Raw genomic sequence first — 16853 nt, 5'->3', positions numbered from 1 at the left:
AAAAAAAAAAAATTATTGAATTTCAATCTTTTTCACTTTCTCCTTCTCACTCTTTTTCTTCACTATTCCTCTCTCTTTAATTAATTTCTTTTCGTTGCATATTTCCAAATCCCAAATCCCAACACTTTTTCAATTCCAAATTTCCATTCTCCAGCCGCCTCTCATAGCAAAAAGCCTCTTCTTTTTCTCTCTCATTCTCTCCACCACTCATTCTTCTTCTCTCTCTCTCATTAATTAATTTCTTCTTTTTTCATATCCTAACACTTTTCAATTTCAAATGTTCAAGCTTTCCCTTTTATCTAGGGCTAAAAAAAAAAAAAAAAAAAAAATCAAACCGAATAAAAAAATCAGACTGAAACCAGTTATCTAGAGTAACCATTTTGATTTTGGTTTGTAAAATTAAATAAACCGAAAAACTGGTTCAGTTAACAGTTTAAAAATTAATTTTAAACGGTTAATTGGTACCAGTCTTGCAAATTGGTTTATATATATAAAGCCGAAATACTAAAAGCCCAAATCCCTAAACTTATATATATAATATATATAAAATCCAATTCCCTAAACTTATAATCTCCCTTTTCGTTCCCTCTTTCCCTGAGATTTTCCTTCTCTCTAATTCCTTCCTCCTTCCCCAAAATTTTCTCCTCTCTCTAATTCCAAACATTTGCTTTTATTCAATGTCAAAGTGTTGACGCAATCACGCAACAAACTCCATTCCCTCTTCTCTCCAGTTCGGCGATTGCCTTCACTTCTCTCAGGTTCTCTCCTTACTTCCTTTTCAAATTTCTAGGGTTTGTTTTCCTCACTTTTATTTTTTAAATTAATATCTTAATTAGTTAATTTTCCTTTTGCTTTACTGTGCCTTTACCTTTGCCGACTTGCACTTTACGGTGATAACGAACTGGTCGCCATTTTTAGTCTTCAATTAGCACGAAAACACGACGGCGCACAACCAAAAATCACAGGCAAAAGCGTCTTCGAGTTCACAGATGCAATTCTTTTAATTTTTGTGTATTTTGTTGGTTTTGTTGAAAGTTTTGATTTTGGGGTGTGTGGAGTGCGGAATTTTGGAGTGTTGTATATTATTTTTTAATACTTTAATGATCAATTTATATTTTTAGTACCTGTTGAAGAAGTGGATGATTATAATTTGTTTTTGGTTGTGGGTTTTTTTTTTTTGTTTTTTTTTTTTTTTTTCCTAGTGAAACTAGTTTCTACCGGTTGTATTTGATTTTTTGGGTAAGTTTGAATAATCGGTTAACCGGTTTCCGAACCAAATTATTGGTTCGGTTACAAATCGGTTTATGGGATAATTTGGTCCGGTTTCGGTTTGGCATACTTTTATCAATAAGTAAAAATAAAAAAAAAAAAATTGTCAATTAATTTTCATGAGGCAGACTGAAGAATGGAGATGGAAGTGAGGAGAAATTAATAAATCCATGGGAGAAGGAAGCCAGGGGAGGCGCGTGGATAAAAAGGTGAAGGGAAAGTTAGGTCATTTTACAGATTGATTTGATGACTTCTCTTTATCAATCAATAAAAACAAAAAAACAGTAATTAGTTCTTACGGGAAGGAAAGATGAAAGCAGCGACCCGCAAGAGGGAAGTGAGGAAGAAATGAAAATAGAATCCATGGGAGAAAGAAGCTAGGGGAGGCGTGTGGATAAAAAGGTGAGGGGAAAGTTGGGGGCCATTTTACAGATTTAGCAAAAATTTTCATTGGGAAGACTAAAATGGATAAGTTCTGAGAATTGGAGAGAGTTAGGAGAGAAGATGAAGATGAAGGTGGGTATTTTCTTAGTGACCCAGTTTTTTCTACTGAATTGGTTGAACCGGCGGTTCAACACTGTTTGGCCGGTCCAATCCGAGCCAAATGATATAAGCGGTTTTGATTATGTTTTAGACTGGATAGAGGATCGATCGACGATCCAACCGGTCGGTCCAGTCCAGTTTTTAAAACACAGTTGCCAACAACCAATGTATGGATGTCAATCATGGCGATGGAAGATACAACTGTCACGCATGACGTCCAAACATCGGTATTCAACATTGGATTTCCACCCAGATTGAAAGATCAATGGATGAAAAGCCTTCATGTGTCGGCGATGACGCCAAAAATTTGAAGAAACGTTGCTATCTGACAACTTTGACCGACGTTGACCAGTTCTTAAATTTTTAGAAAAATGATTATTTAAATAAAAAATAATATTTAAATTTATGAAATAAAATAAGTTAATAATATATCAGTTTTATTTATAATAATTAATTTCAATTTATATATTTTTTGAAATATATTAAATTATGTGGTGATTTATGTTTAATTAATTTATATAAATTTCATATTATGATAAAAATATATATGTATAATCATTTAAAGTTAAGGGAAATTTTATCCAAAAAGTATAAATTTTATTCTATTTCATCTCTACTTATTGTTAGAAAAAACAATGTAATCATATTTTATTCGTTCACATATTGCCATTCTCATCCCCATCCCCAACCCATCCCTATTCCCATTTCCATACATTCTACCAAGTAAACACCACCTTAGGGTTAGTTCCATTTACACTCCCACAAACTCAAGAAAATACATGGACCTCAAAAAGTCCATGAACTACCGTATAGACCTCTTCATTTATTTTGGTTGTTAATTTTGAACCTTAAGGGGTTGGCCTTGTAATCAAGGAGGTTTGCTCTCTTCCTTGAGTTCTTGGGTTCAAACTTTAGGGCTACCTATCACAATAACATTGTGACTTACCTGGTCATTTGGGCTTGTAAGATATTCAATAGACTCCAAGGATTAGTTGAGGTGCGCGCAAAGTGGTTTAGACACCCCGGTTACCAAGAAAAAAAAAATTGACTTTTGACATGTTAAATTTTTAAAAAATTATTAAATTGTATAAAATACTAAAAATTTTAATAAAAAACTAGGAAGGGAAACTAATATGAAAAATAGAAAACTTTAAAGAGATTCAAAATACTTTAAAAAGTTTTTAAATTTTTCAAAAAACAAAAAAAAAAAAAACAATTAAAATTATAGCTTGGCTGTTAGTAGCGTTTGGCTTGAATTTGGCTTGGCATGGCCAAATCCAAGGCAAGCTAGTTGGCCGGACGAAGAATTGCATTGATTTGCCTAAACACGGCAAAATCAAGCCAACATTTGGTCGGACGAAGAATTGCATTGATTTGCCTAAACACGGCAAAATCGAGCCATCATTGGGCAAGTGCTACCGATCAAGCAAACACCTGGCTTGGTCAGTAATTACTATAAGCTGGTTAGACTAGTTTATAAGCTCTAAAATTGAGCTAACATGTTTGTTTGTAACCTTTTGAGACTTATAAGCCAAAAAAAAAAAAAAAAAGTTGGGGGAAGATACTTTTTTTTTTTTTTTTTAGCTTACAAGCTACTTTGACCAAGTATATTACAACATTAATATTTTTTAATTTTAAAATTCTATCTTATACCCTTATTTTTAGATTTGTTCATTATATTTGTTTATTAGTTTATTTTGTATAAAGAATCTAAAAACTATTCATATAAATTTTTAATAAAATATTTGTATATAAAGTAATTGTTTATTTAATTTTAAAATTAAATTATATTGTAATATGATCGAAATATATTTTGATAATGTTATAGTGAAAATTGAATTAATATAATTTATTATTTGATAAAATAGCGTAGTACCATTTTTAGTCATTTTAATAATAAAATGTGCTTATAAGCCACATTTTACCAAACGTATTAATTACTTATCAGCCACTTATAAGTATTTTAACCGAACACGTAATCACTTAAATTTCAAATATTTAGAAGCTCGAATTAGCTTATAATTTAGGGTTTACGGTTTAAGGTTTATGAAAACTGCTTATAAACTAATTTTCATAAACTCAACCAAATAGGCTGTAGGTCAACGACAATGAGGAATGGTTTTGTTGATGATGCTAGCTAATGTCTAGTCTTCGTAGATGGTTTTGGTTTTGCCACAACCTAGGATTTTTTATTTATTTATTTTTTTTTTAGGGTTTTTTCTTTAGTTTTTAATTTTTTAAATATAAGTTTTTTTTTTTTCAAAAACTAATCTTAAATATTTTTATGTAAAAATTAAAAAGTTATTAGAAAGCTAAAACCCTATTATAGTTACGTAAAACTATTTGGTATAGTCTTATATTATTTAGATATTTAATTTTTTTTAGTTTTGATAATTTTGGTATTTTGGAGATTTGTTTTAAAGTTTGGATAAAATGATTTTAATATTTTTTTTAGAGTAATGTTATTTACCCCCACATTTTATCTAATTTGACCTCACTTCTTAAAAAAACCCATTAAAACTTTTAAAAGTATTAAAATATCAAACTATACCCCATGTATTTCCAAAACAAATCCTTCTTTATTAAAAATAATTACTTATCTAATACTTTATTAACCTTATTATTATTATTATTATTATTTTGGATTTACATCACAATCAATTATATTTTATTTTATAAATTGTTGTTTGAGATTAAATCAAATACAATTTGTACAGTACAACTATCAAATTATTGAAGATGACGGTAACTAATTTGATTACAAAGTACAATATTGATGAATGTCTTTTTTTTTTTTTCCCTTTTTTTACTAATCAGATATTTTTTCGTTTGACAGTAGGAGTAATTTTGAAAAATTTTAACATATTGAGATGCATTAAATAATTTAAGTTATTCATCAACAAATACTACATTAGGTGTATGAAATAATTTTCTTAGCCTTGCTTCTCAAAAACAGTACCAAATTTGTTTTGTTCTAACAATTAAAAAACAAAAACAAAAAAAGAAAGCAAGTTGAACCAAAATTAAAATTGATAAAAAAATCAATTTAAAGTAAAGTTTTATGATGTAGAATAAAAATTAGAGTTTAATTTTGAAATAATTATATATCATAGATGTAGTTATTATTTTTAGTTTGTCCTATTTAGTAATTTTGAGGGAGGATAAAATTGGAATTAGAAAAAAAAATTATAAAAGGGGTCTGCAAAGATAAAAGGCAGGGGCTAATAGCGTCACTCATTTTCTTATTATATGGTTTTAGAGTTTAAAATCAAATGTAGTTCAAAATTTTAAGGGCAAATAAGACATTCAAGTCAAGTAAAATTAACATCCAAAATAACAACCAAAGTAGATCGCAGGAGGTTTGAATAGTAGTTTCTACTTTCTAGACCATTTTTCTGGTCCATGGGTTAGTTTCTAGAGTTTTAGGGGTGTAAGGGGAAATAACCCTGTATCTGATTGTTATATATACATCGATCACACGTGTTTTAAGCACTAGGGTTGGTCCCCGTCATAGCCTAATAAGCAAACTGCAAACGTAATCCAAAAGCCACCACCTCTTTCTTCTTCTATACATAAAAACTGACTCACATAGCAACCAGAATTCTAAACAAACAAAACACCTTATTCACCAACCAATCAACCAACGAAATGGTTCACAACCGCCTTAATATGTCGCCGTTTTCCTCCTCATGGACTCGGGAGGAAGACAAGCTCTTCGAGAACGCTCTCGTCATGTTTCCCGAGGAAACGCCGGAGCGGTGGGAAAAGATCGCCAGTAGAGTCCCTGGAAAGAATTCCGATGACGTACAAAATCATTACGAGGATTTGGTCCGTGATTTGAGAGAGATCGACTCTGGATTGGTTGAATTGCCGAATTATGAAGATGAGTTGAACTCGCCGGGCTGGAGTGGTGAGTCTGGAACGAGTCAGATGTGGTTTGGGGGTAAGGCTAAAGAGAAGGAGACCGAGAGAAGGAAGGGCATTCCTTGGACTCCAGAAGAGCATAGGTTAGTACAGATTATCAATTTCTTTTCTTTTTTTTTTTCCAAATTTTTATATTAAAAAAAAAAAATTCAATTAACCAGGGTTTCTTATAATATAAAATTGATTTTTGTTAATATCAAAAATTAAAATTTTTATTGACTTTTCTGAATCATATTATTGAGGAGGAGGAAGTTCTAGATGCTTTCTTGTTCAATTGGCCAATCTTGAATGTTTTTTTATTTGATATTGAATAAATGAAGATCGTTCTTTCGGGTTTGGGCAGAAGTTTAATTAAAAACAATTAATGGGGTTAAATTTGATTAGTGATTTAGTGGGGGATGGTGTGTAATTTTGAATTTGTGTTGGTCTCAGGCTGTTTCTATATGGTTTAGAGAAATATGGGAAAGGAGATTGGAGGAGCATATCAAGAAACGCGGTCGTATCAAGAACTCCAACTCAAGTGGCTAGCCATGCTCAAAAGTACTTTCTTCGTCTAAACTCGATGAAGAAAGAGAAAAAGAGGTCTAGCATACATGACATAACGAGCACCGTTGATTCGAACTCGTTGGGTCAATCCAAGGATCAAAATTGGAGTGCTGCTCAACCTACAGGCTCCTCCTCAGAGGGGTATCAAGGATTCGGATATCCAATATAATAATTGCATGATTTAGTAAATAGAAAACATTAATGCTATGCTTTCTCACCATCTTATTAACCATCTTACTATCATTTGTAAATATAACACATAATACAAATACTATATGCATAATACGGGTATTATGTGTAATTTTAACAAAAGTAACAAGACTGTTAGTAAAACTCGTGAGTAAACATAGTATTTCTGAATAGAAAAGCCAGCTTCAGTTTTATTATCTTAGCTTCAAAATGTAAATTTTGATCTCTAATTGTAAAAAAAAACTTGTGTTGATGAGACATTAACATATTTATGTTGGTTGGTTGAATGTTTGTACATATAATGGAATATTAGAAGATTTAGTTTGAATCTCTTAATTAATTTGATTTTTCGTTTTAGTATTGTTTTGAGGGGATCATATTCCTTATGATTCTATCATTGTAATAAACACGCTTTATAAGTTTTAGAATGGTATAATATACCTTTTAAACAAGGGAACGCTTAAAATTGGGATTCGAAATGTGATTTGAAATTTCAAGTGCCACTAATAAAGGCATAATTCAATGGGGAAGATATTGTGGTTTATTTTGAAGGCCGAAAACATTTTTAAAATTGTTCAATTATTGATGAAGTAATTTTGCTAATTACATTATTTCAAAATTTTAATTTCTTTAACAACCTCGATTTCAGCTTAAAGCCGTTTCCATGAACTCGTTTTGAAGATTTTGAAATATTTAAAAGCATTTTTGGAGAATGATGGCCTAACTAAGGTTTCCCAACGGTTTCAAAAAAACAACTTTTTCACCCACCATTAAGATCAGATCTGTTAGTGGAACCTATTAACTGATATGGTACAGACGTTATAAAGACGAAAATACCTTTATTATTTGATTTAATAATTATTTTATGTCATATCAATATAATCAATTACATTATACTCACTTTTTAAATATAAAATTATTAATTAGAAATACTATGCATACTACTGATTTTTACTAATCAGCATACAACATAACGTGACATCTGACATGGCGATACCAACTCATCTGTCACATCAATTACGTGCCACATTAGATAGTTAAAAAAAAAAAATTCCCCAAAAAAATTTCCCGCTTACGAATTTTTTGCCCAAAAAAACATTTGTGCCTAATCTCCTTCTCCCCTAAATCGCTAACCACCACTCTGGCACCGAAAATAAACTCCGGCACCACCTTTCACTTCACCGGTCTCCCCTGACCAAAACCCCTATCATCCCCACCGAGGATCACCCACCAATCGTCGGTCGTTGCTCATCTAGGGTTCGCACTCTTCAAACCAATTTTCGGTCGATTTCGGCATCGAAAATCTACCCCAAAGCCACCTTTCACCTCACCGGCCTCCCCTGACAAAAATCCCTATCATCCCCACCGAAGATCAGCCACCAATGCAATGTTTGAACTTATTTTCTGGGTTTGTGATTGTTTCAATTAACTGTAGTGTTTTATTTTTTTTTTCATTTTCCTTTTTGGTTTACAACAGGATCGGTTCTGTTCGTCAATCGAATCAATCCTTGGTTCCATCAAATGCTGGAACTTCTTTTGGAAAACAATGCTTTGTAAAACCAATTTGTGCAGAACTAAGGAGCAACTTGGGGGTTCCTCTTGCAACTGGTGTGGTTGCTCCAGGTATAGTTAACATTATGAACCCTGTAAATGCAATTTCTAAAATAAATTGAAGTTGAAAAAATTACATACAACATGTGGAAAATAAGAAACAGGTAGTGACATTTGATAGATTGTCATAATCTGCACTTAAGAAAACGTTGAAAACCAAATTGAAAAGAAATTTCTTGGCTAAAGGTGTATTTGGTTCTGTGCACTGGGGTGTAATTAATTTACTATAAATTTCTTAAAAGGTGTGTAAATAATTTACTCAAATTGTTTTTCATGTAGACAGTTTCTTTCTTAAGAAGAGTTTCTTGAATCGGTTTTGAAATTTGGACTGTATTGTGTATGGTTATAGTGTGCCTTGAATATACTTTTTGTGGCCAAGCAAGTTAATAGCAGAATTGGGGCTTTGCAGGACGTGATCAAGAACCATTGGAATGGTCTGCAAGTTAATTAATATTAGTTATTGAGTAAAGAGTAAAGCTGAAGCTAAGAGAGAGAGTTCTAAAATTTCAGAATTCACATTAACTCAAATATGTTTCGAAGTGGTGGTGCTCATACTAAATGTTGTGGTTTAGATTGATGAATGCTTATGCTTTGCAGATTACAAATTGCTGATACATGTTTTTAACTTCAAAATTGAGTGTCTGGTGAATCAATGGTACAAAGTAAGGTGGCTTAGTTTAAGGAAGGATATTGAGTAAGTTGAAAGATGAAAAATGGTCCCAGTAAGGTGGTTTGGCTTACGGGAGGAATGGATGGTGGGAATGGCAGCTTGATTGGCGTATTTGTTTTGGAGTTTGTTTGATGGGAGATTGATTATATTGGGAGTGTTTGTGTTGTTTGATTGGTTGTAATGTTTTTCAGCCTTCCCCATGCATCCAGTCAGTCAGTCACCATATCCACCTGAATATGTTCTATGCTCACCATCTGCTCAACCATTTGCTAAAACCAAAACCAAGGAATAAACAAGCAAGCGCCTGCGCGCGCAAGCAACTCCCAACGCATGTGCGTCTCCTCCCAGTGCCCCAAACCACCTTTCTTGGCCTTGCCCAACCTACATTTCACCAACCTAACACCGCCAGCACCCTTGCAACCACCTGCAGCCATTGCCCACCACACATTGCCCCCATTTTCTGTCCACTACAGTCACTTCCCAGCCATCACCCACCACCACACACTGCCCCCCTTTACAGCAGTCTCTTCCCAGCCATCACCCGCCACCACAGCTGCCCCCCACTATACCTAAGCCACCCTGCCCTTCCCGCGCCCCAACCACCTTTCTTGGCCTTGCCCAACCTAGATTTCACCAACCTAACACCGCCAGCACCCCTGCAACCCCCTACAACTCCCTGCAGCCATAGCCCACCACACACTACCCCCCTTTACTATAGTCTCTTCCTAGCCATCACCCGCCACCACAGCTGCCCCCACTGTACCCAAGCCACCCTGCCCTCCCCGCACCCCAACCACTTTTCTTGGCCTTGCCCAACCCAGATTTCACCAACCTAACACCCCCAGCACCCTTGCAACCACCCGCAACCATCAAGAAAATCACAAAAATTGATTGTTCAGAATCAAGAAGTCAGCTCATCAGACTCAACTTGTTTAAAGAGAACCATATTTTTACGACTCCTTGATGTAATTTATTGCTTCTAATTTAGGTTTTCAAATGCTTCAAGATTTAGATGTTCTTTCCCCAATGTTATGTTGTGGGGTCATGTTTTGTTTTGGTAAAAATATTGTACAAAAAATGGCTAATACCAGCAATTGTATTAATAAAGTGTTTTTTTGCTTATAGTAAATCTTGCATCTTTTAAATTGATGCCTTGCATGTACAAAATATTATACAAGAACAAAATATATTGTTCATGATACAAGGGTAAGAAACTATGCACAATATATGATACAAAACAAAATATTATCCAAAACAGCATGATATCTTTAGCTTGGATTATAAACGAACAAAAATAAATTATATAATACAACTTTACAATATAACATCTTCAAACTGTCTATTCTTTTCACCATGGTCTTCACCCATTATTCTTCATTCATAAGCTTGAATCTGCTGGATACAACCTATAAGTGACTGACCTTTCACTGTAATTCTGGAAAATGTAAAAAAAAAAAAAAGACTTAAGAAATTAATTGTACACCAAAAAGAAAAGGGTAGAAAATTAATGAATCATACCTTATTTAATATATGAACTCCTTTTTCACATCCTTGGAAGTTAATCGCATCTTGAAAAGGTTCATTTGCTTGCTTGGTTTCTTGGGAACCCCCATCATACAATCGATTCAAGGATGTCGTAGCACACACTTTTTCATGAAATTTCTTTTGTTTACCTTTACGTACATTTTGTTCGAGCTTTGATTGCTTCCTTTTGAATGGAGGTCGACCTTTGCAACGAACATCCAAGGGAGTTAAAATTTTATTGCTTGTCTCTGTGGAATTCGCATGAACACTATCAAAATTTGATCCACTGTGACATGACATGTCATCATGTCTATCAATCCCACCAGCACGTTCATTTGACAATAATTTCTTCTTCATGTCAGTAATCATATGCATCACCATATTACTATCATCAATATTGGTTGAGGCTAAATCAGCCACCTCAGAGAATGAATTAGACAACTGATCAAACCGTTCTCCTTCAACAGTCGTGCTCCAACTATTATAACTAACTCTAATCTTCGTGTGGCATCTATATACATTTTTCCTCCACCTTCTTAAAATGAATTTTTCAGGTCTATGATAAATCTCTTTATGAAGCAATACCGCTATTGCATGTCAACAAATAATCCCTCTAAACTCAAACAATCGACAGTTGCAACGAACATCACAACCACGATCATCATAGCAAACCACAAAAGGCACACTACGACACGTCTCCCCAACCCCGACAACTTCCTTTACAATATATTCTATTTCAGATTTAGTGGCTCGGAAAGAAGATATCTCACAATGCAACTTAGCAGTAAGCTCTTGTTGAAACTCTTTGAATTTTGCGGTCGTGTATGCCTCCTGAAATTGTTTCTCCATTGGATAACCAGTTATGCAAGGAATCCATGATTTCCATGATCTAAAATCAGCCTCATTTTCTTTTTCTACTTTATCACATAGTGCATTCTCATACTGTTCTACAAACTGTTTCAAAGTGGTTTTAGAATTTACATACCCATCAAAGAATGCATGCATATTTTCACTCCGTTGAGTGGTAGACATACCTGCCCAAAAGGTGTCTTTTACAAACGCTGACACCCAACGTTGTCTTTCATTATACAGTCCAAGTAACTACTCATTGTTGTGAAGGTTGTATTTATCAATGAATCCAATCCAACGTTGTTCGAACTCCTCACATGTCAATGAATCATACACAACATTTTGCAAAGCAAACTTAATACGTTCGTATTCGCTGTAACCCCTTAACTTTTCCGACAATTTCTTTATTATGTGCCACAAACACCATCTATGCTGTGTACCGAGAAACACAATCTTGATTGCATTTTGCATTGCCTTGTCTTGATCAATGATTATTGCATTTGGAGCACAATTCCACATACATGCAAGCCAAGATTCAAAAAGCCAAACAAAAGTCTCTGTGTCCTCATGGGAGGTTAACCCACAACCTAAGAGTGTTGAATGCCCATGATGGTCAACACCAACAAACGCCACAAATGGCATATCATACTTGTTGGTCAAGTATGTAGTGTCAAATGTGACAACGTCACCAAATTCCTTAAATGCAACCCTACTTCTTGCATCCACCCATATAACAATCTATAATCGACCCTCCTCAGCTAAATCCATCATGTAAAAGAAATTTGCATTATCTTTTTGCATCTTCAAAAAATATTTTTGGATTGCATAAGCGTCCCCGGCACTAAGTCGCATCCTCCAAACTTTTTCAATATAGTTCCTACAATCTTTTTTGCAAGGAAGTCAAATTCTCAAGACTGTCTGCTTCAACTAACATGGAATTGAAATTTTTATTCGGCCGAATCCTAGCCCTATCATTTACTTCAAGTCTCCTTTTCACGTATGGTTGTATACCACGATTGCTCTTGAAATATCTAGTTTTCGTTGGGCTACTAAGCTTATGGTTATGATTTAATCCCATTGAACATATTTTCCATTTTCCGTTACCACATACGGCTGCACCAACCCAAGCCTTACAATCCATCTTTGTCACTGGGTACAATTTAAAAGTATTTTGGGTGTTACTACTTGACTTCCTTGTACAAGAACAAGCCAGTGTTGCGTTTGTCACATCTCCATCATCTCGTTTCCTTGAGGATCTTATAATAACTTCAAACCTTGTTCTATTCCCATAGCTTTTGTAGTATTGGAGAGGATTATCAAGTGAATCAATAACCATCCCAGGCTTCGGCTCCCATTCCTCCTCTGCACTTCCTCTATCTTCAACTTCTTCAAATTGATTATCCTGATTCATTTATATTATAATACCCAGAATTAGAATATTATAAGATAACAAACATGATAGAAACAAAACCATCAAAATTTTTGTTTAAACTACATTAACTTGTGCTATACAAAAATTTATCATTTATCATACAAACATGGGTGCTCATTGATACATAATAATAACTTCGTTTCATTACAATGCTTACCCTTTCAGTATTAGAAATTGAAGCCTTTAACTATTCATTTATCTCCTCCATTGTCTGCTCCTGCATGTTATCAGCCTTTGTTTCTACCTCCTCTGCAAAACCCTTAACAACTTAAATTCATTTTGAATGCAATGAACTAAACTAAACTTGTGTATTAATAATTAGGAAAAAACAATTAATAATTACAGTTAAATCAAGAAGATAATCTATTACATTTATGTAGAAAGTTATATTCAACACTCATGTTTCAATACACGGGTACTCTCTATGATTCCCATTTATCCACATGCAGCAACTATATGTAAAGACAGAACAATCCAAACCATATAAGCTAGCACATCAAATCAAAGTAGTAACAACTAACCTCCCAGTTGTAAGAACTAAATGTTTTCTAAGATACCAAGGAACATCTCTCCTGGATATATAACAAGAAACTAATTTTTAACAAGAAGGTAGAAAACAGGAAGAAACATCCTTATGAAATAAGGGGCAAAAAGACAAGTGCCTTTATAGCAGGATATTTGCTACGAGTTAGCTAAATCTAAGGAAACAGAAATGACAAAACAAAGATCATCAGTTTCCTTAAACATAGAAAACCATCTGCAAATTTATGAATAATCATCCATCACCCAACAAGCCGTAGATCTAAACTCAAGACCCAGTAAAAAAAGGAGTTGACCTCACTAGAGTCCACCATCCTGCTGGTTATAATATGAAATGGGTTTGTGTACATCCCAACATCAATGACCAGCACCTAACTCAATAAAGTCCACATCATTACTTAAAAGCATGCATGTTAGTAACAAAAACAGTACCAAAAATGTCCACCACCAGTATTAAGGTCACACAAAGATGTATTTTCCATGAAGAATTTCAAGAAAGCATGCATAAATCCAGGCCTTCGACAAACACAAAGATTTATTAATTTGACCAACATATAACAAAACTATACCAACACATGCCAAAACCAAACCAACACATACTAAAGAATTTGGGTTGCACTTGAGAATTGGAGAAAAACAATCCAAATGGTTACTTTAGCCATTATGATTATATGATTATGATAACTAATATAAAAGATTTCTAAGTGTCTTGTTGAAAACTATATTATTAGTCCTCAAGAAAAAGGTTCCAGGCATTACTAAAACCAGTCACCAAGTCATTTGATTTTCACATTTTCTTCCCCAAATTATGCAGTTCCCTTTCACCGTTTTACATTTGCACAAAATTTCCTCAATTTATTGGATTTACAAAGCTCTTTTTCATTATAATATTGTTTATCATAAAATTTATACACACTTATACATGGTTCTCAACCCAAAAGCACCAAGCAAGTGTTGTGTTCCACTTCTCCCAAAAGCAGCAAGTAAGTAAGAGAGACCATTGAGTGAGTAAGCTCTGACCACTCAAAAGGAACTCTCACTAGTCAGCGACGGAGACAAATGCGACGGCGACAATAAAATGTCATAGCCGGCGTTTCAAAGTTTTTGGGTTTTGAGTATGATTTAATTTGGGAGAAGATTTAGGCTATTAAGATTGGGATTTGAGAGAGATGATTGAGGTTATTAAGATTGAGATTTGGGAGAGAAGATTTTAAGTTATTAAGATTGAGATTAGGGAGGCAAAGTTTTTGTAGGCAAAAATTTGTTCTGGTAAGACAAAAGCAAATTTTTTTTGGGAATTTTTTTTTTAACTATCTGACGTGGCAAGTGACTGATGTGGCAAATGAATTGGCATCACCATGTTAGATGCCATGTCACGTTGTATGCTGTTAGTAAAAACCAATAGTATGCATAGTATTTCTGATTATTAATATACCCTCAACTATATATGAGATATAAATTACCAGTTTGTCCCCTCTCTTCCATTTTCTGCTCTACCTCCAATCTGTAAAACCCCCCTCCAGTCAGATATCCTCTGAATATCCCTCAATGAGAATCCCGAGGATACATGTCTGGAGAATGAGTTGTATTTAGAAAAAATCTGTATAAGAATAATAATAATAATATCCAAAACATGCATATAAAATATCACGCAGGATCCAAACTTATAATTTACAAACTTTAAGAAATTACACAATCAAAACATATTTATAGGGTGGAAGCTTCCAAAGGTATTTTACAAATATTTATCATTTACATTATTTACATCAAGATAAAAACATCGAGATGGCAATAAATCATCTCCCCTCACGTGTAGTCCCACTGTCTCTAGCATCCCTCGCTTCTAGTCTACCTGCAAAGCAATCAACAATGAAAGGGTAAGCGCTAATCGCTCAGTAAGGAATGATCCGTTTCATTCTAAATGTACTATTTGATCTTTATTTAAACATATCTGTTAACACATCACTTATCTTTTACATCTAGGGATACTTCCTCTTTTATTACTAATTCATATGCTTTTCATCATTTTATCCCATGGCTATATAAACATCAATGTGTACACACACATCACATATCATGACATAACATCTAAAATCATCTAACATGAGTATAAATCATCTCATGATGTAAATAACATCATAACTCATGTAATGCAACTAAATGCATATGAAACATTTAACGTCTAGCCGATCGGACCTTTCTTAGCATCTTAAGCACTTCATATCATCTAGCCTCAAATTTCATCTAGAGCTCATATCATCGGGAGGCGTGCTTACGCGTTATTTAGCATCTAAAGCATATATTCATCTTTCCTCAACCGGTATACGAGGATATGCTTACGCGTTTTCCATCGTGTCTATATGCATCTCTATCATGTCTATTTGCATCTCTAACATCTTATGGCATGTAAATACATATTTTGGTGAGCTTAATACTTTTAATTCATCTATGGATTATCAATCCACTTACATTACCTCTTGCTCACATACATCATCTTAAAACATGTATTATATTGCATCTTCATGCCATTTCATAACATTAATCATGTATTAACATCATGACCATGTATATCTTTCAAATATCATCTAACTAATGGGTAAACATTAGTACATGGCATACTTACAATAATACATTAATAATCAATTCATAATCATAAGAATTGATTATGTTAAATCTTAAACTTTAATAACCAGTTTATGCTTCAGGCCATTTTCCATCCTTTTCTAAAACGAATTGGCTCTTGGCATAAACATAAAAGTTATAGGTCTGTGTCTTAGCTTTCTAATGCTTCAAGAATCATCTCATTTCGATTTTTATAACTCAAGTTATGGTCGAAATACAGAAGCAGGGTTACCAAAACCCCTAAGCCCATTAAATCCGAATTTTCATATTAACTATGCCACATCAATTCCTATTGACATTAACCAATAGGTTAACTTGTGGATCAAATAAACCTCCCCTTAATAGTCTTTAACATCTTAAAGGAAGTGTAAAATCTCATTTCCATAATCATCCATTATTGCTATAACATTGTAAGCTAATGCAAACAACACATCAACACTTCTAATAGCAACCATTCAACACCATGTGGCCTCCAATACTACAATTTTTGCCACAATCAGTATCCACACTTCATTTTCTTCAATCAAACATAACAACTCATAAAACATAAAGAGCAATAACTTCATGTATAATGAATTCAAGGCAATAAGTAGAATAAATGAGTTCAACTACACTTGCCATCAACTAATTCTATGCCTTAAAGCCTTAATTTAAGGTTTCATAAAAATCTACAAACCCTAGCATAAACCCTAAAGTCATGGGAGGTTCTTCCTTACCTTTTTAAAGACTTCCTCCAACAAATCCTTTGCCTTTGACTTCTTTTACACCTTAATCCTACATATATAACATTATACCTCAACATCTACCTCAAATCTTCAAATCACATCAAAACTAAAGTTTTTAATCCTTACCTTAAACCCTTCAAATTGAAGATCCAAGGCTCCTATCTTGTTCTCCTTGAAAAATTATGCAAAACTCCTTGAAAACCTAGAGAAAGAAAGCTTGTTTCATGGAAGATTTGAGAGAAAATGGAAGAAATGTTGAAGAAATGCTCTCTCCCTTGGCTTGAACGAATTTCATCTCATTTATAGGAAAATATTTCATTTATTTTCCAAAATTATGCTATTGGCCCAATTATTTTAATTGTATAACTCATAAGTCCTTAATTCTTCATATAAATGCATTTTGGTCATT

General features: G+C 33.7%; 2 protein-coding genes and 1 long non-coding RNA gene across 5 annotated transcripts; 2 read left to right on the top strand and 1 right to left on the bottom strand.

The window, feature by feature from the left end:
- The first annotated feature begins 421 nt into the window (after positions 1 to 421).
- On the top strand, positions 422 to 1123 carry LOC116144129. The gene is made up of 2 exons (XR_004130224.1): positions 422 to 758; positions 919 to 1123. It is a non-coding gene; the product is annotated as an uncharacterized LOC116144129 (long non-coding RNA).
- A 4197-nt stretch (positions 1124 to 5320) lies between these two features.
- LOC116144149 (protein RADIALIS-like 3) lies at positions 5321 to 6796 on the top strand. 3 transcript variants are annotated; one of them, XM_031429605.1, is made up of 3 exons: positions 5321 to 5819; positions 6169 to 6469; positions 6641 to 6796. In XM_031429605.1, exons 1-2 carry the CDS (start codon positions 5461 to 5463, stop codon positions 6449 to 6451), a joined length of 642 nt encoding a protein of 213 aa, XP_031285465.1. In that variant the 5' UTR covers positions 5321 to 5460; the 3' UTR covers positions 6452 to 6469; positions 6641 to 6796. The 3 variants fall into 3 exon arrangements, with proteins under 3 accessions (XP_031285465.1, XP_031285464.1, XP_031285466.1); XM_031429604.1 differs by having other exon boundaries at positions 6169 to 6478; positions 6650 to 6796; XM_031429606.1 differs by lacking the exon at positions 6641 to 6796 and having other exon boundaries at positions 6189 to 6304.
- A 3334-nt stretch (positions 6797 to 10130) lies between these two features.
- On the bottom strand, positions 10131 to 11308 carry LOC116144142 (protein FAR-RED IMPAIRED RESPONSE 1-like). The gene is made up of 3 exons (XM_031429597.1): positions 10902 to 11308; positions 10271 to 10808; positions 10131 to 10187 (listed from the first exon to the last, which is right to left on the bottom strand). Exons 1-3 carry the CDS (start codon positions 11306 to 11308, stop codon positions 10131 to 10133), a joined length of 1002 nt encoding a protein of 333 aa, XP_031285457.1.
- Between the last annotated feature and the right edge of the window lie 5545 nt (positions 11309 to 16853).

This window comes from Pistacia vera, unplaced genomic scaffold, assembly GCF_008641045.1.
Source record: "Pistacia vera cultivar Batoury unplaced genomic scaffold, PisVer_v2 Contig439, whole genome shotgun sequence".
In the NCBI taxonomy this organism is placed as follows: Eukaryota; Viridiplantae; Streptophyta; class Magnoliopsida; order Sapindales; family Anacardiaceae; genus Pistacia; species Pistacia vera.
Note: the sequence above shows the minus strand (reverse complement) of the source record. Positions and strands in the feature narration are given on the sequence as shown.